Source organism: Bos mutus, chromosome 13 (assembly GCF_027580195.1).
Source record: "Bos mutus isolate GX-2022 chromosome 13, NWIPB_WYAK_1.1, whole genome shotgun sequence".
NCBI classification, from domain to species: Eukaryota; Metazoa; Chordata; class Mammalia; order Artiodactyla; family Bovidae; genus Bos; species Bos mutus.
The window spans coordinates 65,236,550-65,262,864 of NC_091629.1; the positions used below are offsets into that span (position 1 = coordinate 65,236,550).

The 26,315-nt window shown below is 42.8% G+C and overlaps 1 protein-coding gene across 1 annotated transcript; it reads left to right on the plus strand.

Moving 5' to 3' along the window:
* Window positions 1-18,209: 18,209 nt before the first annotated feature.
* Window positions 18,210-26,072, plus strand: C1QL3 (complement C1q like 3). The gene is made up of 2 exons (XM_005906389.3): window positions 18,210-19,597; window positions 25,400-26,072. Exons 1-2 carry the CDS (start codon window positions 19,010-19,012, stop codon window positions 25,577-25,579), a joined length of 768 nt encoding a protein of 255 aa, XP_005906451.2. The 5' UTR covers window positions 18,210-19,009; the 3' UTR covers window positions 25,580-26,072.
* The last annotated feature ends 243 nt before the right edge of the window (window positions 26,073-26,315 follow it).

A 26,315-nucleotide genomic window follows, 5' to 3' on the forward strand; every position in this document is an offset into this window, starting at 1 on the left:
CTAGTGGGCTGCTTAACCTGGGTTATTTTTTTCCTTCCCATATATTCCAGGGCTCAGTTTACCTATTAATTCCTCAGAGGCGTCCTAGGTGACTACTACTAAGGTAGCCCACAGGGCACTGTCCCATCACCCTGCTTTTATTTTCTTTACAAAATTTATCCTTGCTTGGTTCATTATGTTCTTGTGTCTGTGAACTCTCTCTTCCTTTTCTGCCCCCGGGTTCTTGTTCTCACTGAGCCCTCACTGACCGCTTATCACCGTCTCCTGGGATAAGTGAGACCTCCTGGTCCACGCCTCCCTCTGACCTGCTCTATTATAGCAACCTCCTAACTGGTTATCAGTAAGATGCAAATGAAGATGGGTGGGAGTCCTTGGAGGTGATTCCAACAATTTTGTCCTTTCAGTCCAATCTGGATTTAATTTCATACAAGGATTCCCCCCACCACCTTCCTCACTTGAACAGCATAGCTGTAAGCACGAAGAGAAAAATGAACACCCTTCTTCCCATAAAAGATCTTTGTTTAGCATTTCAAATTTAACATCTTGGAACTCTTCAGGTAGCCACCTGAGTTGAGCTCAGCTGGCAGAGTTGAGAAAGGTGATCCTGAGACTAGCCAGAATTTATGAGGCAATTTAGCAAAAGATAGATTTAAAAACATTGAGTGTTCCTGGTAGACTTCGGAGCACAGGTGTACTTTCTTCTATTTGGAAAGAATTGCAAAGAAATACTGTCCAACACTGTACAATAACTGATGCATGGCAGCGGCTTCTCAATTACCTGGAAGTCAGTGGGCTTTAATGGATGATTTGAGAGGTTCAGGAGGGGCTCAGAGATTTTTATTCCTCATTCTCTGAAGGGAATTATACCTATACCCCAAAAAACTATCATGGAGTGAATGTGTTAATGGTTTTGGTTGGTTTTGTTTTATCTTTGTGTGTTTTGCTTTGTTCTGCAAACAACAGAAACAAACCAGTTTAAGTAAAGATGGGACAAGAGAGGGAGAACTTGGTAACAAAGACACAAGGGTGTCTCCTGGAAATGATGGACAGAAGTGGAAGTTGGCTCCAGGTGGCTCCCAGTCTCCCTGCCTCTCTGCCTGGCTGCCTGCACCTTCAGTTTCTCTGTGGACTACCTTTCCTTCTGTGTCACAAGGTGGGCCTCAGTTGCCCTCTTTCTGTCACCTAAATGGGCAAAAATAAGTCTGGCAGCTGTGAGAGGCCAGCATGAGTCTCTCTGTCTCAATCCAAGAAGTTACCCTGGTGGGACAGCATCCATCTCTGGTCCAGTGTCTGTGGCCACGACAGAGACTCATGGTACACACTCACCTCTGTCCATCTCTACGCCGTGTACATTGATTGTGGAGGGGAGATGAGAGGTGAGAAGTGAGAAAACCTTCTGAGAAGGAGAGTCGTTGGGACTGGACTAATAACTCTCCCAGGGTTCCACACCGTGTGTGCACTAGTCATTTGGTCATTAGTGGTTTACTGAGCTGCTCCTGTAATAAGAGGGCACATGCAGATGCTGAGAACAATCCCTGCCTTCTAGAAGCTGGTAATTTAGCCAGAAATAAAAATATACACATGGAAGTTGTCTGGAACCATGTAAAGGGGACATAGGGATAAAAGTTCACGAAGTACCTGTGTTTATAAGATGCTACAGAATGTTAGGGAGCAAGGGTACTGAAACCTAGCACCCTGTCCTCCCTGCCCAGCTTTAAGACCAATTAAGAAATAGTATAAAGCAAACAGAGACCAAAGTACTACCTTTATTACCAACAAAAGCTATGTTTTGAGGAGGGGTAGTTGGTATCTGCTGGCCAATGGACTTCCCCAGAATTAGGCAGAGATGGCTGGAGCTGGACATATGGAAAGGGCTCCAAACTTCATTTCTTTGAACACCTACAATCCGCCAGGCACTAAGGTCTAGAAAATGAAGATACAGCAGTGAACAAAACTAAGTTTCTGCACTTTTGAACTTGACTTTCTAGTAGAGGGTATGCTAAGTCACTTCAGTTGTGTCCAACTCTTTGCAAACCAGTGAACCATAGCCTGCCAGGCTCCTCTGTCCATGGGATTCTCCAGGCAAGAATACTGGAGTGGGTTGCCTTGCCCTCCTTAAAGGGATCTTCCTGACCCAGAGATCAAACCTGCATCTCTTAACGTTTCCTGCACTGGCAGGTGGGTTCTTTATCTTTATCACTAGCACCACCTGGAAAGCCCCTAATAGAGGGAAACAGATTGAGAACGATAGATAGTACTGTGCCACCATTTTAAAGTATTGCAGACTGGATGACTGCAACAACAGAAACACATTTTCTCGCAGTTGTGGAGGCTGGAAGTCTGAGATGAAGGTGTCTGCAGGGGTGATTTCTTCTGAGAGCCACGAAGGGAGAATTTGTTCCCGGCTTCTCCCCTTGGCTTATAAATGGCCATCTTCTACTTGTATCTTCATTGGCTCTTCCCTCTGTGTCTGTGTCCTGATTTCCTCTTACAAGGACATCAGTCACGTTGGACTAGGGCCCACCCTAGTGACCTCATTTTGACTTTATCACTCCTCTAATGTCCATATCCCCAAACACAGCTACATCCGGAGGTACTGGAGGTTAAGACTTCAGTGCAGGAATTTTTGAGGGAAACATAATTCAGCCAATAATAGCATCATAAAGAAAAATAAAACAAGGTGATAGGATGTCAGTGGGTGGGGCATCATTGTAGACAAAATGGTCAGGGGAAACATGAGGAAGTGTAATTTGAATACAAGTGTTTTTTTTTTTTTTTTAATTTTTATTGGAGTATACTTGATTTCCAACGTTGTGTTTCAGGCATACAACAAAGTGAATCAGTTATATGTACACATGCATGTGTGTGTGCATGCTGAGTCGCTTTAGTCATGTCCAACTCTTTGTGACCCCTTGGACTGTAGCCCACCAGTCTCCTCTGTCCATGGAATTCTCCAGGAAAGAATACTGGAGTGGGTTGTCATGCCTTTCTCCAGTTTATATATATATATATATATCCTCTGTTTTTTGGATTCTTATCCCGTATAGCTCATTACAGAGTATTGAATAGAGTTGCCTGTGCTACAGTAGGTTCATCAGTTCAGTTCAGTCGCTCAGTCATGTCCAACTCTTTGCGACCCCATGAATCACAGCACGCCAGGCCTCCCTGTCCATCACCAACTCCCGGAGTCCACTCAGATTCACGTCCATCGAGTCAGCGATGCCATCCAGCCATCTCATCCTCTGTCGTCCCCTTCTCCTCCTGCCCCCAATCCCTCCCAGCATCAGAGTCTTTTCCAATGAGTCAACTCTTCGCACGAGGTGGCTGAAGTACTGGAGTTTCAGCTTTAGCATCATTCCTTCCAAAGAAATCCCAGGGCTGATCTCCTTCAGAATGGACTGGTTGGGTCTCCTTGCAGTCCAAGGGACTCTCAAGAGTCTTCTCCAACACCACAGTTCAAAAGCATCAATTCTTCAGCACTCAGCCTTCTTCACAGTAGGTTCATATTAGTTATCTATTTTATATATAGTGATGTGTATATGTTAATCCCAATCTCCTAATTTATCCCTTCCCCCATTCCCCACTGGTAACCGTAAGTTTATTTTCTACATCTGTGACTCTGTTTCTGTTTTGTAAAAAAAGTTCACTTGTACCATTTTTTAGATTTTGCATATAAACAATATCTTAGGATATTTGTCTTTCTCTGACAAGTTTTCTTTTAAAGAATGGTAAGTCTCCTAAGAGCTTAGACCTTTTGAGATATTCCAGATGGAGTGATATAAGCAAGGACTTGGGCTTGGAAATGTGTATGAAATGTGTGAGAAGAAAGTTGAGGAACTTAATCTAGAGGGATTCAGAAGAGAGGCTTTTGGGGTATTTTTGGTAGTAATAGAAATTAAAGTCCTAAGCATGCACTTAGCATGACATTAGGAATGTAGGATTAATCAGAGAGAGCCGCCTTTGAAGGTTACAAGAAATGGAAAGAACAATGAAAAATGTCTCTTGGGAAGAAAAATCTAAGCTTGGTGTGTACAGTAAACAAGAACCGAGCAAACTGGAGGCCAGGGGTGGTACAGGAAGCTATTAGGAGGGTCCTGGGGTTGGTCATAAAGATCTGCTTTTGATAGCAGTTGGAGGAAGAAAAATCCAAAATTAAGAGATGATTTCAAAAGAAGATTTGACTGAGTCACAATTGACATTCAAACCTCATAGTTATATGAAAGAAGTCACACTCATTAAACTCCCAGGAAATGGTAACCTAGCGTCAAGCGATGCCCATGGCTGTAATTCATCTGTTGCCACGATTAAAATGCAGAAAATGCAGGCACACTTGGATTGGAAATGCTGAATAGGTCTCCAATCTCAAGGGATACAGTTTCCCAGCCATGCTAATGATTGGAATTTTCAATGTTGCTTTGTCTCTCGGGCATATCCACACTGGACATTAGTTATGGACTGAATTGTGTCCCCTCTGCAGAATCCACATGTCCAAGTCCTAACCTCCAATATCTCAGAATATGACTGTATTTGGAGATAAAGCCTTTAAAGGGGTCACAAAGATAAAATAAGGCTGTGGTTAGGCCCTGGTCCCATGGGATTGGTGTCCTATAGAGGAGATCAGGGCACAGACACACACAGAGGGAAGACCACACGGAGACACAGGGAGAAGACAGCCGTCTACAAGTCAAGGAGAGAGGCCTCAGAAGAAACCAACCCTGCTGACACCTCAGTCTTCGACTTCCAGGCTCCAGAACTGGGAGACAATAAATGTCTATTGTTTAAGCCACCCAAAAAGGATGGTCAGCTTCTTTGGAAGATATAAAATACCCCACAGGATTAGAAGAACAGATAAAAGAGCCAAGGACAGCTCAAACAACTTGTCCTTGTTCTCAATATTTATGTATTTATTTATTTGGCTGCCACTGGTCTTTGTTATGGCATGTGGGCTCTTAGTTGTGGCATGTGGGATCTAGTTCCCTGACCAGAGATCGAACTTAAGCCCCATGCATCAGGAGCGGGGAGTCTTGGCCACTGGATCACCAGGGAAGTCCCTAACGAGTTTTGCAATTGGCATTTGTGAGCCTTTCTTCCATGGAACTGTCAATGTCCATGTCTTTCTATTCCACATCTCAAAAATCAGGAAAGAGAAGAGTCTGAATGGCCCATTCTGAGATGAAGGTCTACTCAGCCAAACATGGGTGGTCAAGAGATGGCCCCTTAAGGACAAAATGGTTGTGTGATGTTCATCCACGTTTCTTCCTCTTTATCTCAGGGAGCCAGGAGTCAGTGTAAGTGAAGCCACCACCTCAATTAGGGTTCAGTGCTCTGGATAAAGGTATCTCTTTAGAGGTTGATCTAGAACCATCCATTGCATAGTTAGCATTGTATATGTTTTGCTCTTTTTGTAAGTCACAAGCAGCAAATAGAATGGTTCTCTTTATGGACTTTGGACACAGCTGGGGCAAGAGAGGGTGGGATGAATTGAGACAGTAGCATTGAAATATATATATATATAGTACTGTATGTAAAATAGTAGTAGAAACCTGCTGTACAGCACAGGGAGCTCTGCTTGGTACTCTCTGGTGACACAGAGGGGTAGGATACGGGGTGGATGGGATGGAGGTTGAAGGGAGAGGGAATATATGTATACACATAGCTGATCCACGTTGTCATATGTTGTTGTTGGCAGAAACCCACACAACATTGTAAAGCAATTATCCTCTGATTTTTTTTTTTTTAAAGATGGTTCTCTTTACCCATTTTGACAAACAATTATTGAAGACTCACTTGGTGCCCAGGTGCTGGTATGGATGCTCTGGGAGATATAAAAGGGAATAGGATATATTGTGTTAAAAATACATCTAGTTCCTTCATGCAACTCATTCTGTACAGAACTGAATCATCTAAGAACTGAAAAGAGGCTGGTTTCTCTGGCTTCTTTGGACCCTTACTTCAACAACCTGAAGAAGTACTTTTCTGCTTTTGTGGCTTCATCAGTATGAAACATTACACAAAACAAACAGCCTTCAAACCAGAGGCCCTCCTTTCCAAAGCAGCCACCTCGTTTACTTTCACTAGCTCTTATTGCCAAGATCAGCTGTAGTGACATCTTGCCAGAGCCCAACATTTCATGTGAGTGAGAAAAATCCTGTAATTTTCCATTTTCATGAATAGTTCACTCAAAAAGAGTTTTCTGACTCGAATCCTGTACATTTTATTTAAGTCGGCGTATATATAGCCCCCAATCATCCTGCAACTCTGAGCTTTATCACGGCAGCTAAATTCCACACAAAGACTTCAAACCCCTTCAAAATATGCTCTCTACCATCAAGAGGCCACTTCATTTCAGAGAACTCAGTAGAGATTGAACTCTCTCTGACTTTAAATTGAAAAACGTTCCATGAATGAATCATTAGAAATGATTGCATTTGGAGTTGAAAAATTAAATCACTAATGAGTCCAAAATTAATAATCAGCAAACAAAGGGAGGAGTATGTGGAGTGGGTGACAGCAGAAATGAATCTCCGGGCCAACAAAACAGGGGAGATTTTAATTTGGAGTTGCCCACTCCCAGCTATCAAGTCCCTGATGAATATGAGGGATCACAGTTTATCATGAGACCAGAGGGCTAAGCACTTCAACAGATTTGGGCTTGGTCAAGGGAAATGGCAGCACTTGTGTGACAAATCTTCACTTTCCCTCTGATTCTTTCCTATTCCTTATTTCCAATTTCACTGGTAAATACTGTAATTGCATTTCCAAGGGGCTCCTTTCTTTAGAAATGCTCACACTGCTTCAAAGCTCTCCATGACCATGACAAGAGGTAAACGCAGAACTTAATGTGCAGCCACATTTGAAACTTGAGTTATTCTAAGAAAGCTCGGTTTGTAAAGCCCTCCAAGAAGGAAAACCAGCAAGTCATTTTTCTCCCTCATTCAGATTCTCCTTACTAGTTTAAACCACCTGTATTTATTCTTGCATTTTTATCTCCCTGGCTCCATTCCCTTTTGTGTTGTGAAAGAGTATTTATTCCCGCCCCGCTTTGTGTTATACGCTGTTTATCGGTTTGTAAGAGCAGTTTGCCTTTTATCTTTTGCTGATGCAGAGAGTGTTACCTTCTGAGTGGTTTCTGAACCCCGGGTATTAAAGCACTCAGCACAGAGATGGCTTTACCATCCACTGAACCCATTTCAATTTCATTTGCATTAGCCAATACATATTTCTATATTTGTGTGTGGATCTAAGAGGAGCTGAAAAATCATTAAAATTCACACAATGCTGCATGCTCAAAAATCTTCAGAAAATTTATTGGCTGTCTCAGGAGTACTGGGATGCTTTTAGTTTGCATACACTTGTCCATATTTTAGGGATTGCGAGTAAATATCCAGTGAGTTACTATAGGCTAAAGTAAAGAGTTGTTGGGGTTGAAATCAATATACTTACTTAAAAATGACCAGTTGAATGTGAAGGGAGAAAAGTGATTGTTTTTTTAATTTGCAGTAAGTAGATCAGGGCTTGTAATTCACAGGGGCGCATACAGTTATTAATTTTTTATATGAGTAGTTCCTGGTGTTTATGAATATCCTTGTCAAATAGTATATGCCTTGTTTCCTGTTTACAAACTTGGAGATTTAGGTGGGATTCAGTAAACTTCCTATCAGCTCAAAGTTGTTTTTATAATACAAGTAACATTTTTATCTCAGTCATAATTCACAGGTCAAAATATGTTAGTCATGACTTGGGAACAAATCTGTCAAATGGTTTAACTTTTTTTTTTCCTATAGCTAATCACATTTGACTGATCTTTTCAAATTACACACAAAAAGGAAACAGAAACGCAGAATTTATTTGCATTTGTTTTCACTGAGTTTTGTCACTCCAGGGATATCATTTACTGCACTTTTGATTTTTATTTGAAAATAAGTCATCACCTCTTTTGCTTTCAACTCCACTCTTATTTTTACCCCCATCATTCTGTTCTTGCTAATTATGTATTTTCTGAGGGCTGTATTTGCCTGTTATTCAATATGTCAGCTTTCTTTGAATGAATTTCAAGACATTCTAGGGTTAGTAAGCTGAATTAGACTTGGGCTACTTCAATTCCTCTGTGGGGAATATATTTGTATTTCCTGCAAACCATCTTTGACTGTTATCCATAATATTGATTCATACCCCCTCACTTGATAAACTCTTCTTACAATTCTGTGTGAGGAAAAATTCTCTTTCTCCTGAAAGACGGATATATTTCTTTCAATGAGTCATGAGCTAAAGTTCACTCATGATGTTTCCCTTTTTGCCTCGGCTCCTGGGGAGCTCAGGAGTATTTGATTTTCCATAGAGCAGCTACCATGTTTGCTATAATACTTCTGATGCAATTTTTTTCTCCCTTGTCCAGCCTTTCTTTCAATCACATAGCTCGAGTTCTCATATTTTTATTTTAAAGATATTTTTTAAGATTTTTTAAGATAATTTGATTATTTATTTTGGGCTGTGCTGGATCTTAGTTGCTGCGTGTGGGCTTTCTCTAGTTGCGGTGAGTGGAGGCTACTCTGTAGTTGTGCTGCACCGTCTTCTCATTGCAGTGGCTTCTCTTGTTGTGGAGCATGGGCTTTAGGGCATGAGGGCTCAGGATTTGTGGTTCTTGGGCTCTAGAGCACAGGCTCAGTAATTGTGGCACACGGGCTTAGTTGCTCCACGACATGTGGGATCTTCCCGGACCAGGAATTTAACCCATGTCCCTGGTATTGGCAGGCAGATTCTTAACCACTGGACCACCAGGGAAGTCCTTGGGCAGTTTAAAGAGTTTTCAGTCCTTGGAAATGGGCTTCCCAGGTGGCTGAGTGGTAAAGAATCCACCTGCCAATGTAGGAGACACAGAAGATTTGGGTTTGATCCCTGGGTTGGGAAGATCCCCTGAGTAGGAAATGGCAACCCACTCCAGTATTCTTGCCTGGAAAATTCCATGGACAGAGAAGTCTAGCGGGCTGCAGTCTATGGGGTCACAAAGAGTCGGACATGACTGAGTGAATGCGCAATCCTTGGAAATGTCTCATTTCCAGTCCAGCTTTGTTCAGTACGTCTGGGTTTCTTCAGTCCTTTTTTAAGATTCTTTCGAAAATGCTGCTGTTGATTCCCAGTTCAGCGATTCACATCCACAAACACATATTTAGTCCCTAGTAAATGTGTCTCTAGCGCATGTGGGGGGGGGGAAGGAGTAGGTGGGGGGCTACAGAAGAAAGACGGGATTTTTCTCTGTCACAGGAGAAAGGACATGAGCCTTTAGGAAAGCAGAATGAGGTTAGTGCTATAAAGTGAAAGTGTTATTCGCTCAGCCGTGTCTGACTCTTTGCGACCCCATGGACTGTAATCTGCCAAGCTCCTCTGTCCATGGAATTCTCCAGGCAAGAATACTAGATGTGGGTACTCATCCTCTTCTCCAGGGGATCTTCCCGACCCAGGGATCAAACCCGAGGCTTCTGCATTGCTGGCAAATTCTTTACCATCTAAGCCACCAGGGTTGCCAGTGCTGTGAGACAAAGGGAGCTCACCAGAGCTTGGGAGGCCCAGAGAAGAAAAAGGCAGTAAGGTAGGAGGTAGGGGAGGGGAGCTGTTGAGAAACAGGATGACAGAGGTGGCTTCCACAGGCGAAGGAAGGTGCCTGCAAATGCTGTGTGAGAGAGACAGTTTGCAGATGGGAGAGACTGGAGGCAGAGGAAAAGACAGCCAAGTCCAGCTCTCTTCTTGCCTGTTTTCAATTAAATTAAATTGAATTAAATTGAACACATTAATGAGAAGATAATAGAAGCGACTTATCCAGAGAATTCATTCTAACTAGTGCCGTCAAACACCAGATAAAACATTAGATTAGGGCCTTCTGAGCTTGTTCTGAATTTCTGAGGAAAAAGTTAATTATGTAGTTTAGGCCTAATGCATGCTTTTTCCTCTGAAAACCACACTTCTCTTAAAATTTCTTCTGATTAGCTCCTATTTTTTTTTCTTCTCTTTTCTGTCCAAGGCCTTTATAGAAAAGGGACCATGTGGAGGCCTCCCTCAAGCCTGAGGGAAATGGGCAAAGAGCACCAAGCAGTGGTCTGTGTAATGCAAGGACAAATGCTCACATGTCCTGGGGTGTCAAGGTCATGGTCTGGGGCTCTTGAGAAAGAGAAAGCACCATGGGTGGTCCATAGCTGGCTTTCATTATCTGACCATTAAGACTTTCTGCCCACTCACAAAAACAATCCTTACAAGTTTATGTAAAAGAAATTATATATAAATAATCATATATATATATAATCTATGTGTATATATATATATGTAAAAGAACAATAAATTGTGGAAAATTCTTAAAGAGATGGGAATACCAGACCACCTGACCTGCTCTTGAAAAATCTGTATGCAGGTCAGGAAGCAACAGTTAGAACTGGACATGGAACAACAGACTGGTTCCAAATCGGGAAAGGAGTACATCAAGCCTGTATATTGTCACCCTGCTTATTAAACTTATATGCAGAGTACATCATGAGAAACTGGGCTGGATGAAGCACAAGCTGGAATCAAGATTGTCAGGAGAAATATCAATAACCTCAGATATGCAGATGACACCACCCTTATGGCAGAAAGCGAAGAAGAACTAAAGAGCTTCTTGATGAAAGTGAAAGTGGAGACTGAAAAAGTTGGCTTAAAACTCAACATTCAGAAAACTAAGATCATGGCATCCGGTCCCATCACTTCATGGCAAATAGATGGGGAAACAGTGGAAACAGTGACAGACTTTATTTTGGGGGCTCCAAAATCACTCCAGATGGTAACTGCACCCATGAAATTAAAAGATGCTTGCTCCTTAGAAGAAAAGTTATGACCAACCTAGATAGCATATTAAAAAGCAGAGACATTATTTTGCCAACAAAGGTCCATCTAGTCAAGGCTATGGTTTTTCCAGTGGTCATGTATGGATATGAGAGTTGGACTATAAAGAAAACTGAGTACCAAAGAATTGATGCTTTTAAACTGTAGTGTTGGAGAAGACTCTTGAGAGTCCCTTGGACTGCAAGGAGGTCCAACCAGTCCATCCTAAAGGAAGTCAGTCCTGAATATTCATTGGAAGGACTGATGGTGAAGCTGAAACTGCAATACTTTGGCTACTTGATGTGAAGAACTCACTAATTTGAAAAGACCCTGATGGTAGGAAAGATTAAAGGCAGGAGGAGAAGGGGATGACAGAGGATGAAATGGTTGGATGGCATCACCGACTCAATGGACATGAGTTTGAGTAAACTCCAGGAGTTAGTGATAGATAGTGAGGCCTGGTGTGCTGCAGTCCATGGGGTTGTGAAGAATTGGACATGACTGAACGACTGAACTGAACTGATGTAAAAGCGATCATATATATGATATACACATATCAATATAGTGATCATATATAATATACATAAATGTGTTATGATGACATACTATATGTGCCATATTTAATATATATAATTGGGATTATATGTATATATACAAGTACAAATACATGATGACATGTACTAGATAATAGACATGTTCAGTTAATTCTTCTAAGTTAGCCAATAATTTAAAATTTTTCTGTCATGAAAATTTACTGCAAATTCACAACAGCAGCCATTGGTAATAAAATGAACAGTCTTGTCTCTGTTCCCGCCTCTGTGAAGTTGCCGGCTTGCTGGAATGGTCCCAGCCAGGCAGCAGCAATAAAAGGCTAAAACACCCAGAATGATTAACATCACACTCAGAATCTTCCTGCCTGCTGGTGTGTGTCAGAAGGGCCCCAAGTGAAACCTGAGAACCTTTGTGGATACTGACAAGTGGAAGGATGATGACTTCTGTCTTGAACTATCTAGGAAAAAGAAAATCACAAAACCCTGGTCTATATAGGATCAATTTGACTGACCTCCACTTTGCAGAGACAAAGATAAAGTCATTCACTGAATTATGAATCGTGACAAGTTCTTTCAATGGGAAGTATTGGCATACACTGCCACTTGTATTGAATATACTACTACCCCTGATAGGTTTATTTTGGGTTTTCTTCCTTTGAGCTTATTACAAATCTAAACTACCTTCACAATTTATTTTGGGGATTATGGTTTCAAATTAAATCTATTTTTACACTGTTTAAGACTATTCCCAGGAGATTGCCTGCATCAGGGAAAAGCTGATGTGTCTGTTGATGTACAAATACCCAAGGGACACAGTGATTCTTCCTAGCACGTACATATTGTTCCCTTTTGAAGGTCAGTTACTCTGGGAGGAGTGGGAGTGGGGAGTGGGACCACGTTCACCTCACTTGATGCTCATGCCTCCTGCAGCCTAATTACTCTGAGCTAGTTTCTAGAATATTGGCTGCTCTTGCCTGGGTCTGGTTCCCTTGGGAGCTCTCTGTAACCTCTCTTCTCAGAATGCCTAATGCTTTAGATTTTTTATAACAAAACATCAAGACCACCCCAGTTCTTATTGCTGTCTGTCAGTTCGTCTGTCTGTTGCACAGCTTCTCAACTGTGTCCCTAGGATACATCTTCTGCTAGAAGGTTCCCGCTTTTTTTAGTTTCTTTATTTCAAATATTTTAGCATATAGTTGATTTAGAGTGTTTTGTTAGTTTCAGGTGTATAGAAGAGTGATTCAGTTATACATATATATCTATTCATTCTTTCCTAGATTCTTTCCTCATGTAAGTTATCCCAGAATATTGAGTAGAGTTCTCTGTGCTACACAGTAGGTCCTGGTTAGTTATCTATCTTATATATATAGTGGTGTGTGTATGTTCATCCCAAGGTCCTGATTTATGCCCCCTGTCCTGTTTCCCTTTTGGTAACCATAAGTTTGTTTTCAATATCTGTAAGTCTGTTTCTGTTTTGTAAATAAGTGCCTTTAGTTTCTTGAATTCATCCATCTACCTTGTTGACTGAGTTATCGTGAGCACAGCTTAGGAGGACTTGCCAATTTCTTAGATCTCTGTCTTTGTAATATTTCCCTTCATTTCTACATTAAGTAGAGTCATAAGGACCAAAAATTTGACCCATGGCAAGCAAGTAGAAAATATCATATCCATAATAGAGATTTCATCCTTCTCTGGACGGACAGAGCAAGAATTCAAGACCAACCTGAAACCATGTATTGTAACAGAGTCTTACATAATGTGTTAGTTACGATCTCCATCTGGCTATTCGATCATTTTCTGACAGTAGATCTGCCAAGCTAGCTGTTCAGCTCACTCTCTTCTATGGAGGGTGAGTGTTGGAAATCCTCTCCTGCATGTGGTTCTGATTTAGGTCTGCAGCAGAGGGATGGCTCTTTTGGCTGTCTGTTCAAAGCCGCTCTCTCTAGTTTGTCTGCATTGTTGAGAGTCACCATCCAGAGGATCAGGTCCTAAATAACTACCTCAGTGATTTTTAAATACACTTGCTACTTCAGATTTGGAGAACTTTCCAGGGGACAAAAAGCATATTCTGATGCTTCCTTGCTGTGTTGTGCTGGGCTAAGTCCCTTCAGTCATGCCTGACTCTTTTGCAACTCTGTAGACCATAACCCGCCATGCTCCTCTGTCCATGGAATTCTCCAGGCAAGAATACTGGAATGTATTGCCATGCCCTCCTCCAGGGAATCTTCCTGACCCAGAGATCGAACCTGCATCCCTTAGGTCTCCTGCACTGGCAGGCAGGTTCTTTACCACTAGAGCCACCTTGGCAAGTCCTAGGTTTTAAATGTAAAAACTTGGCCTGGCAAACTGCAGTGAATTCAAACTGCTATGAGGTTTTTTTCTTCCTTTGAAGAGTAAAGTGATGCCTGTTTTGAGTTTTGTCTTGCTTTGTTTTATATTATAGAAGGCTGCTCTCATGGACAACTTCTGTATTCCTTCTCATTTTATCTAAGTCTATATTACTCATTGCTCGTTGGATACAGTTTTTCTGAAGTCTGGTTCTTTAGCTTTAACTCCCTTGAGAGCCTTGTATTCTACATCCAATTCATAGACATACACACACTCCTCAGTAGACCTACAATATATTGGGTTGGCCAAAATGTTCATTGGGTTTTTCCCTAAGATGAAACAGAAAAACCCAGATGAACTTTCTGGCCAATCCAATACTAAGATAAAAATTGACATTTACTGGCTTCTCACTGGGCATTGAGTATCACTGTAATTAGATACATTAACTCTATCTTCACCACAATCCTGATTTAGGTATTTCATAGAAAAGGAAATTAAGCCTCAGGAAGATTACAAGTAACTTCCCTAGCTACTAAATGAGGAAGCTGATTCAAATTGGGCTTCCCAGGTGGCTCAGTGGTAAAGAATCTGCCTGCCAGTGCAGAAGACATGGGTTCGATCCCTGGGTCGGGAAGATCCCCTGGAGTAAGAAATGGCAGCCTGCTCCAGTATTCTTACCTGGAAAATTCCATGGACAAAAGAGCCTGATGGGCTACAGTCCACAGGGTTGCAAAGAGTGGGACATGACTGAAGTGACGGAGCACAGCATAAGAGTCAAGTTAAAACCCTTCTGTTTCCAGAGCTTCCCTGTATAACTTGAAGCAGACTCTATCTGGCTGGAAACCTCCAATTCTTCAATCAGAGGAGTGTATGTCCTGAAATACAATATGAAGACCCAGAAATTAGAGATCAATAGCTGATCCAGCCCCAATTATTATTATTATTATTTTTACATTTTTAATATCTATTTCTTTAGCTAGCCCTTGGGTTTGTGAATTCATTATTTTTTTTCCACTGTTACAGAAATGCTATTTCTGCTGAAGTGCTGCTGGATTTGAAAATTATTCTCATGACTAAATATTTATCTGCCTCAGATGAGCCTGGTGCAGGGCTATGCTGGCAATGAGTGCTCAATAAAGATTAATGGATGGCCACACACATCCGTGTGGGAGTCGTGGGTTGAGGATCTGCTCAGTTCTGCGAAAAAGACAGAAATGATGTGGGAAAGGTGAAAATCACAGGATTATCACCAGTCCAGATCATAGGCATTTGACTTTATTATTTAATGGCTCCAAAGGCCCAGGTGCAGAAGGAATGGGAAGATGGAGCCTAGTGTGTTCTTGAGAAATGACTGGGAAGTCCTGTGAAAATGAGATTCTAGGGCCTGCTTCCAAAACTAGTATCGATTATGAGATACAACTTGATTCTCTGATGAGGACTGAAAAGAAGCAAATATTTTTTTTCAATTGACACATTTTCTATTATTATAAACATATAAAGATGATGAGTAATATGCCATATCAGATGGTTTATTCAAACTGTCAGAATAAGGGCTGAAGCATGAATAACTTTCCAGAGAACCTTCTGAAAAATTCAAGCAGTGGTAAGTGGCAGAAATCAGCCCTGAGTTCATCTACCACACAGGTGTCCCTGAAAATCTTGAGGCATCACTGACTCGATGGATGTGAGTCTGGGTGAACTCCGGGAGTTAGTGATGGACAGGGAGGCCTGGCGTGCTGTGATTCATGGGGTCGCAAAGAGTCGGACACAACTGAGCAACTGAACTGAACTGAATTGAAGTATTGATATATGATTTATAAAGGAAAGGAAAGAGAAGGAGCATTTAAACTTCCTTCATTAAAAAGCAAATGTCCATGCACTGCCCAGGTATATGCATTCAAGGGAAAGACTAGGGTCAGCCGTGTGAACTCAGAAAAGGTGTACTTCTTATGAAGGATGACATGACAATTGAGCACCAGTCCACATCTCAGCAGAATTTTGAGATATTAAAGCCCTCATTTGCAAAAAGCAAGCTCTGCCTTGGCATTAGAGAAAGTAGGAGGAAAGCCTGAATTACTAGGAACAGTACCGCAGGTCTTGGGCTGGGCCAGAATGTATCCATACAGAATGTATTCCATGCAGAGGAAAGTGTACCAGCAAACACAGGGTGGATGTCTGTGGGTCAGTCTCACCATCTGCCAAGTGAGCAAGTAGAAATAGCTTTCTAGGGTCCCTTTCAACTCTTCTGTTTCATCCTTAATAAGTTCCTCTATGGGATGAATACTCATCCATGTATTGGGTTGGCCAAAAAGTTTGTTCCAGTCCATAAGGTGTTACAGAAAAACCCACACAAACTTTTTGACCAAACCCAAAATCTTCAGGTTTTTGATGAGAATTTATTTATACAATTCTCCCTTTAAAAAAAAAAACAAAAAAACTTTGCTTTTATTCCCCTACTCTTCTTCACAATGAAGAACTCGGATGACATCTGATAGTTTGGTGTATCAGGGGAGAACGTATTTCATTAATACATTACCTGCTACTGCTGACACATTTTGTCCCTTGCTCCCCCCGACCCCCACAAAGAAAGGTAACTCTGAGAAGCAACCCAGAAGAGATGTTAGGAAAATAGATACTGTTGCCTGGAGAGAACTTTGTGTTTGTTGCTTAAACATATGAAAAAATAAGGCAGCTCATGTGAACAAAAACAGTGTGAAATGTATATGTAACTATGTCCAATGTAAAGACAGATGTTTATAAAACCAACCCCTTCAAATAAAAGTGAAAGGTTTGAGAAGTGAGAAGGACTGAGTCCCACTAGCAGGAGGAGGGGCCATGTCAGCAGCCAGAAGGCGTGATCCTGGGGAGTAGGGAGACCTGGGCTAGGATGCCCCCCACTGCCCAATGCCTTAATGTTGATTCTCCCAGAACGAGCCGCTGACATTTCTCTTAGAAGAATCAATGAATCTTTGTTTCCTTCTGCCTCCTCCCATTTGACCTTATTTTGTTCTGAAATAGAGGAGGAGGAGAGAAAGAACTGAACTGGTGGGGTGGGATGGGGGTAGGCAGAAAGCAGAGAGGAGAGGATGTCCATCCATGCTGTGGTACCCACAGACCAGATCACAGGCCCCTGATGGGCACCCGGGATGCTATTGTTTGTTGGTTGTGCAATCTCACTTGTTTCTGCTTCTAATTTCAATTCTCGCCCCGATGTAATAAGTCACCGTCTTCCCAGCCATCATCCCCGTATTGACAAGCAAATGTCACCCGGGTTTGATTGACATCCGCTGCTCCTGAATGCAGAAGTATGATTTACGAATCAATTCTACTTGTTTATTTAAAGTCGTTCTTGTGTGTCTTATGTATTTGTCGGTGGGATAACTTGCCTAATATCTACTGCGGAGGGGCTTTCCATTAATATTATAAATTCAGGTTGTTCCTTCTCCTGCTCGCCATCACAAATGGGAGCTCTTCTTTCTCATATTTTGCCCATTTTCCCCCTCCCCCAAGACACATGCAGGAAAAGTGCTTGACTTGCAGGGCTCTTTCTGTGTCTTAAGAAAAGATCTTGTCCAGTACTTTTGTGAACGCTGCCTGCTTTCTTTCAAGACTTCTGAAGGTATACTGACGAGTGATTATTTCTCATGCATTTACTCTTTAAGTAAATGCAACTTAGGTCCATGGCTGAATCTCCTGAAAGGTTGCTAGAATTGTAAGCCTATAATCAGAGTACCTATCTGTGCTCTCACCATTTGCAGCATTTGTCAAAAGAGTCCCCCCCTCCCTCCTTTTATGTGGTGGGCATGTTCATTTAAAATCCTTGAGAAAGGTCCTTTGGCTTTTCAACACACCTTACGGTTTTTTGGGTAACATCTTATTTCACTTTGGAAGGCTGGTGAGGAAAATCATAAGGTTAAAAAAAAATCACATCTACCATCTGGAAAATTCTAAAGGGCCCTCCTTATGTTAAAAGTGGCATTTTGAGACAGAAAAAAAAAAAAAAACACCTGAAGCGCCGATTGTGGGTGAGCCATTAGAGAAATACTGTCAACCCAGCCACCCTCCATTCAACCTTCAACTGCACCCTCCAACTGGGGCTGCAGGCAGCGGGGAAATAGAGGACTTAGGTGTGACCCTTGAGTTCTGAAGGCTCCTCCTGTACATCTGTCTCACCTCCCCCCCCCCACCCCCCACCCCACCCCACCCCATATGTCCAGGGAGAGCGCTGCCATCGCCTGAGTTCAGCAAGGGAGTATTCAGGATCTCACTGTTCATCCATGTGCAGAGAAGGAAAAAAAAAAAGAGAGAGAGGCCGAGGGGGGAAAAAATCCCACATTGTCAGAGTAATGCCAAACTCTCTTTGAGTGGGATGAGCAGAGCAGATGCCGCAATGAGATGCCAAAGCGGCTCCCCTTCCTCTGCGCCTTGGGTGCCTATAAATTGCTCCGGCGCGCGTTTGTCAGCCTCCTCTTCTCCTGGCAGGTGGTACCCAGGCAGAATTCTGCGTTCAGTCTCTCTCTCGCTCCGCTCCCGGCCGTGAGGCGCTCGTCACTGCTCGCCAGCTCCTCCGATCCAGCCCGGAGCCTCTCCGAGCCGCCACTGGTGCCCAGCGCCGCCGCTCCACTCACCCGGGGGGCGCCGGGCCCTAGCCGGTGCCGGGGTTTTGGGGATGCGCATCTATTAGAGTTCTGGTGGTTGCCGAGGAGGGGGAAAAAGAAAGAGAAAAGGCAGGAGAAGGGCGATCCCAGCGAGCGAAAGAAGAGGAGGAGGCAGAAAAAGGCAACTTCAGACGGAAAGTTGGTGCGAACTGGCGCAGTCGGCAAAAACGGAAAAGTCGATCGCAGGCGGAGGCATAAAAGTGTGAGCGGCCCGGGAGAGCGCGAGAGGCGGCGGCTGCTCTGCACTCAGGGCGGCCGCGCCGGCGCCCCGGCAGCCACAGGTGCGAGGGGCTCGCGGGAGGAGAGAGGGCGCCCTGCGCACCCCTCCCCCTGCCCCCACCCCCACCCGCACCCCCCAGCTCGGGACTTCAGCTCAAGTCACTTGGCGTCCGAGCTCCCTCCCCAGCCGCAGCCTCAGCTGGGGGGAGAGCCAGAGCCCGCGAGGAGCGGCCGGCGCGCGCCTGCCCAGGGGACTTGGGGTTCGCAGGGGGTTGTTTTCGGCTCTGAGGAGGTCCCCGCCCAACCTTCAAAATTTTGTCCAAAAGCAGACAAGAGGATCGCCCCGCGCTGAGCCGGCTGGTGGGCAGCAGGAGGCGCCTGATTGCAGCCGGGGCGCTGGGGGTGGTGATGGTGCTGCTGCTGGTGATCCTCATCCCGGTGCTGGTGAGCTCGGCCGGCACGTCGGCGCACTACGAGATGCTGGGCACCTGCCGCATGGTCTGCGACCCCTATGGGGGCACCAAGGCGCCCAGCACGGCCGCCACGCCCGACCGCGGCCTCATGCAGTCCCTGCCCACCTTCATCCAGGGCCCCAAAGGCGAGGCCGGCAGGCCGGGGAAGGCGGGCCCGCGGGGGCCCCCGGGTGAGCCCGGGCCGCCGGGCCCCGTGGGCCCCCCGGGCGAGAAGGGCGAGCCCGGCCGCCAAGGCCTGCCGGGCCCGCCGGGGGCGCCGGGCCTGAACGCGGCCGGGGCCATCAGCGCCGCCACCTACAGCACGGTGCCCAAGATTGCCTTCTACGCCGGCCTCAAGCGGCAGCACGAAGGCTACGAGGTGCTCAAGTTCGACGACGTGGTCACCAATCTCGGGAACCACTACGATCCCACCACGGGCAAGTTCACCTGCTCCATCCCGGGTATCTACTTCTTCACCTACCACGTTCTGATGCGAGGAGGGGATGGCACCAGCATGTGGGCTGATCTCTGCAAAAACAACCAGGTGAGAGCAGGCGGAGGGCGGGGAGGGCGCGCGGGAAGGTACAGGCGAGAGGGAGGAGACCCCGGAAATGGGGGGTGGGAGCCCGCGGAGGATGGGCTCGGCAGCTCCCGCTCCAGGGAGCTGCGAGCGAGGGGGAATGCTGTCCCCACCCTGGGGAGGCGGGGGTCGTACGCCAAAGAGCGCCCGGAGGCCTGGCGAGGGTGGCTCCCGAAGCCCGGGCACCTGCGTTCCTTGCGCGCGACCCTAAGAAGCGGGAAGCAGGATTCGGTCCCGGGACAATCCGTGCACCTCGGGCAGTCCCGGAGGAGAAAGCGACCCCTCGGCTGTGGGATGCTCACCAGGGTGGGGGTCACTGTCAGGTTTTGCCAGGAATTGGGAGGGCTGGGGGAGCCAGAAGTGGGCGTGCCAGCGTGACAAACCCGAGGGAGAAAGACCTGGGCCCAAGGAAAAAATAGAAGGGGTGCGGAGGAGTGAGTCCGAGCGGAGGTCGCACCCGGGGCCAAGGCAGGACCACATCGCCAGGCCCGGATAAACTCACAAGTAGTCAAATTCGAGATGCAAAACTCTGGTTTAGATATCAGCTGAAGAAGGGGGAGAGGCAACGAGTGCTGCTAACAAAAGGAAAAGTTGAGAATCCTGGATTTGTGCCATAAAACACGCTCCCAAACACAGAGCCCAAACTCCACTGGCTGGAGCCGGAGGACGCACAGGCGGGTGGTCAGGAAGCTGGTGGGCCAACCCAAACCCGGGGCGATGAGCCTCCCTGCCAGCGAGCCCCAGGGCGCCTTCGTGAGGATCTCTCCAACCCAACCTTTCCCTCACAAGCAGCGGTGGCCTTGGCTTGGACTGTGAAATAGCCTCAGGTTAGCCCTCGGCCAGACGACTTGCTCCCCTGAGCCAAGCCGTTGCGCGCTGCTCCAAGGGCCACCGGTCTGCGGTGTTAGGCTGGGGCCACTTTCTCGTTGCCTTGAGAAATTCGCGGTCATTGCAAAACCGTAGTGTGTCTGATCTCTTCGTCAGGGGAGGAAAATCATATTTGTATCTACCTCAAAGTATAATCAGACCCTCTGCACACGGTAAATCAGCCGCTGAGGGAGGCCTTGCAGCCTGCAGTCTGGGCTGAGTTCTTGGGTTTAACTTTGCTTCTCAAGTGGCACAGAGTACCCCCTCTACCCTGCTCCCCATGACCCTGCGAGGGCCAACTGTGATATAACAAGGATTCTCAGGCTTCAGGTCGCTTGTCCCTTGAATTGAGACCTTTCTAGCTATAACCCTGGTTTCTATTAAGCCACATTAAAGCAGAATTTATTCCAAACACACAATTCACAGTGTCAGAATTCTTCCAAAGTGAAACACAAATGCTCTAAATAAATAAGAGAAAGGGCGAAATATCCTGTCCGTTCTCTTTCCTATTACCCCTCACTTCTAAAAGAATTCAGAAGTAAATGGCTTAAGGGACCCTAAGGTCGGATAGAACAAAAAAGAGGAAAAATGGCCACCAGGAGGCACTGACAGGGTTGTTTATTATAGTTATTATGCATGAAAATAATATTAAGATAAATAAAAATTATTCACAGAGCAGTGGCTTCATTATAGGTAAATGGCTAAAAAGGGCATGACTCATTGTACCAAAATAGAGCTATTATGTCACCCTAACAAAATGATTTGTGAACAGCCCCTCAGGAGGCAGTGATGAGGCACCCATTTATTTACAATTTGGCTGCCTTCTGACTCAAAGATTAAGTCTAGCAAATACTGTCAGGCTGAAGAGATTGTTTTTAGAGGTATTAATTCAAATTAAAAAAAATGATTCAAGTTGTTTCAGCCAGAGTATAAAAACACACATCTTTAAGTCTCTGGGAATTGCAATTGCATGAAAAGCTGGGGAGCAGTACATTTAAATTAGTTTAAATGCTGACGCTGAGGCCAGATTTAGATTCCAGGAAAACCATGCCATATATGTGTTCCGTGTGCAGTTTGTATTTTTTAATAATTTCATTGTTTGGAGTGTAGAAGGCTTCTTTGTATCATCCTAGGATATGCATTATGTGAGGATCAGGGGAAAAAAAAAGGCAAAACAGCTGACCTGATAATGTATAATGCTTTTCATTGGCATTGTTAAGCTGCTGCTTCTATAAAAGGTGAGCAACAAGTTATTCAGAAAAACAAATACCGTAGCAAACAATATATTTTCGAGTTCAGCAAGGACTGTTTTGCAAAATGGTTATTACAATATTAGTGTTAAGAAATTCTATCTCCAGAATAGAACTATTTTGTAAAGTCTGGTCTGCAGGCATTACAAATGACAAATCTTACAAAATCTTTTTTTAATTAATATTAAAGAAAGAGTTGATCCTTGATTTTCAAATTTACTCTTGTCTGATCACTTCTTAGACAGCAGTTCCCTCTTCTGAGCTGACCTAATTTGTTTTCATAAAACAGAAACTCAAGAGATCCATGTCAGTGTAATGTTCTATGGATTAAATAGATTTGAGAAGCACAAAAAATTAAACTAAAAAAGCAGTTCACTCTAGGATAGAGGAATGCCTCTGGACCGTAACCATATGAGAACCATTTTATTTATGCTTTGTGTTTGAATGCAGAATCACAGATGGAAACATCAAAGGCCAGTAAATTAACCTGATACACCACTTAACCTTTTGTTTATGATTCCACAGAAGTACAATGAAAATGAAATTATGAGAGCATCAGTAGCGATTAATTAAATTAGCAAATGTTACCATAAATATTGTCTCTAATGATAAACCCTCACTAATAAGATAATGCTAAAGCAACATAACCTATTATATCCTCACAAACACAGAACTAAAAGGACTATCATTCTCATATTCCCCATGAAACCATCAACCTAAATTTAATCTTACCATGTGTTAAAAGCCCATGACAGTGCATATTAAAGGCAAAAGTTGGACTCAAATAGCTTTAACAGAGACAGGAATTTTTTTTTTTTTAAGTTTGTATACTTTTAGCAGGAAACCTGAATAAAAAATATAGCTATTTGAATCCAGTCACTATAATACCACTATAATAAGCTCCTCTAATTTTCTGTAAAGAAAAAAAAATAATAAGCTACTGTAATAAAAAATAAAACTGGCTTAACATTAGAACTATAAAATAATTAAAGATCCATTTTTACTCTAAGAATTTATTAGTCATGGCACCAGTAAATATGAGATATATTGGAAATAATGGACAGTTTGTGGGCTGGTATTAATTTATTAGCAAGATTCATGAAATGTCAAATTAATTATCTTTTTAGGGGCTGTGAAACATGCACTAAAGATCAGCAGAATCTAAATAGTTAACTTATAAGATGAAAAGATATTAGAGTACATTTAGGTAGAAATGGGTATATGGGGCAAAGAAAAGAATGCATCAACCTCTCAGAGAAAATGCTGAAATCAGTATACATTTTGGAACCTGAAAATAGTCTCCAGGGTGGATACATTGCTTTCCTCAATAGTTTGATGGCTTAAAGGAAGAATTGTTGGAAGTTACTGGGCTGGATACTAGAGCTTGAAATTTCAAGTTCCATTATACCTTTATAGTATGATCAGGTGAGCAGGCACACAAAAATCAGGCAAAGTACACTAGAATATGGCACGTATTTAATTGGGAGAGTATTATGGTACAGTACAGGTTAAAATCTTAGAGAATCACTTTCATTAAAAAGCAATCACACTGGCTTTATCCAACAAAGGAAGTGAAAACTCTAAGGGTAACCTTCCAGTCTGTGGGATCACCCTAATGCATTTGCAGATTTTCATGGTAACACCTACTGAATAAAAATGGTAACATTTACATGGGTTTGTGGTTAGACCCCATAATGCAATAGAATAAAAATTGCATTATGTATGTGTTTAAGACTGTTATCTCTAAATCAACTGATTTTGATAATCCCAGTTCTCAAATGCCTTCCTGAAGAAAACAGTGTTAAAGCATAATACCTATAGAATTTCATACTAAATACCTAAAGCGCTAAATAAAAATGTGTGGCTGATTATTAGGTGAGAAACCTATTATAGGTTGATAATTCATATATTACTAATATGGCTAGCTATTATTTTGTATTTTAATTTTTCTCACTCATTAAAAATCTACACATTAAAAAAAAAAATCAAGTCCTAAGAATGCTGTCCTCCTTGTAGATTATTTTCTCCTGGGAATGTAATGACTAGATGAAATTAGTGAATCAAAGCATCCAACTCCTATAATCTAATGGATTAATTCCTAAGAAATATTATGACATTAAGTTGTATTTTTATTAATGGTCAAAACAGATCACTAAAGTGGTGTATACATTTGAATCAGTGCTTCTCAGCATAATAATATATTGCTTTCACTATAGTAGTGTCAATTAGCACAGTGTTAAATGATTCTAAATCTTTAAGCCCTTTTCTCCTTTTGCCATATGATATCCAGAAAGAAATGCTGAAAATACTACTTGAATTACAAGTTCAGCAGTGTCAAAGAGCCTTCTCCCTTTTTAACATTTCAGCATTACTGTGAGAACATACCACATGAAAATTTAATTTGAAAACCTATCATTTAAATTTTGAAAGAAAGGAATGGAAATGCTTGACTTATGTCTCATTTCTCTCATTTTGCCAAGTGATAAAATCCCACATATTGCACCCCAAGTCATGCATTATTACATAGTACAGGTTTACAAAACCACTAAATCACTCGCTGTGTTATTTGGGGAAATATCATTACAGTGGAATAGAAACAAGCCACAAAGTAGATGTTTTACTGAAATAAATCAAGTACAAGTCTGCCTATTGAAAAATTTTTTTCCAAGGTAGACTCAGAATACAACTAAATGAATGTGAAGCCTAATTGGAGTTGAGAATGTGACAGAATGTCCATATTACTTGATATGATGGGGAATTGGACTGTTTGCAAGTGTCTGTCAGCTCTCTAATGAGATCACAGGCTCAATATGAGTGGATTATAAGCAAAGCTCCATCCTCAGAGCAAACGACACATTTAGAATCACCTAAATATAAAAGGGTATTCCATGAGATCATTCAGAAATTCTAGAAATTTTAGAGACATCAAATCATGGGAGTGTTGTTCCTTCTATAAGTTTTAGATGTACTGAAATTAAATAGTTTAAGTGTACACAAGTAAGTGATAAAAAGGCACAAATAGAAGTAAGAGCTATGAAAACTTTTAAACCAATAATGTTTGATTCAGGTACAGGGGCTTTTCCTTGAATTAGATTTTGAAAGCCCCAAATCAAAAAGATTTCTTCTTTTTTTCTTTCTGTATAGTAGAGTTAGAAGAGTCAGATTTCTCTCAGTCTGTACATACCATGGATCTCAATTTTCTAATCATCAGAGGGACCAACTGAAGTTTGGTTTGAACTTCTGTACTCATAGGCAACTGGATAGAATACTGCTGCTTGGTTTAAATTAAAATGCAGAAAACAATGGCCATTTCAGGAAGTGATTGGGCATAGAGATACAAGGAATTAGAAAAGTCCTGATTTAGAAAGAGAAGAGATTGGCATGCATTGTTTACCACATATAGTTGAAAAAAAAAAAAGACTGCTACAATGACCGTCAGAAAAGTGCTATTTTCTGTTTTCCAACAGCGTAGTTGAAACTGTTGCAAAGATATCCTCATAAAGCCCCAAGGCCAAGGTGGACTTGGCTGTGCTAAATTCAGGGCCCTGACGGCCAGTCTATTTATGGTGCTGTGTGAATGGCAAAAAAAAGAAAAGAAAAGAAAAGAAAATCTCTTTTGCAGATTCTAATTCTTGTCTGTTTCACACAGGTGCGCGCCAGCGCAATTGCCCAAGATGCGGATCAGAATTACGACTATGCGAGTAACAGTGTGGTTCTTCATCTGGAGCCAGGAGATGAAGTCTACATCAAGTTAGATGGCGGGAAAGCCCACGGAGGCAACAACAACAAATACAGCACATTTTCTGGATTTATTATCTATGCTGACTGATTGTGCAAAAACTAAGCTTCTTGCTCTGAGTTCAGACCTTGGATTCATGTGGCTAACGTCAGTGAACCGAGGACCCCGGGGGATGCCGGATGCGGGGCACCTCAGCTGTGTATATGATGTGGGGGATTCAAATGCTACCTGACTCACATCTGTGTACTCAGAACATGATGTAAAAAAAAATATATTAAAATCAAGATAAGCAGATGTGTGATCCACTACTGCCAAAGCAAATACTCCTTATTGTTAGTGTCCATGTGAATGAAGTCCTATATATAGATCACAAATTTTTATAGAAAAATCTAAGACACTGAATTATTTCTTCGATATATATGATACTTTGGTGTACTGTGATCTCGCTGCTTTTATCCATATGTCAGCTTTGGTTCCTGTGAGTTCATCTGCTAATTATGAAACTCGGGGTCCATTTACAGTGTAGGGAAGAATGACTTTTACCCTGCAGGAGAGGGTCTCATTGACACAATGCTGCTTTGTCCCCAAAGAAATCGTTTGCCTTGTATTCTTGTTAACTTTAGCTTAGACCTGGGAATGATTCAACTTCAAGCCTTAACCTGGAATTTTCTGGATTTGAGGGAATTCCCAAGCCTAGGGTCATTTTCCACATTTCCTTTGACTTAGGAATCTTCTTTTCTTTTTGGGTGATAGTCCTTAAAAATAGAGATTGAACTTGTATCATAGGATTACCCTCTGAGTGTGTAAACGTGTAATTATGTATGGT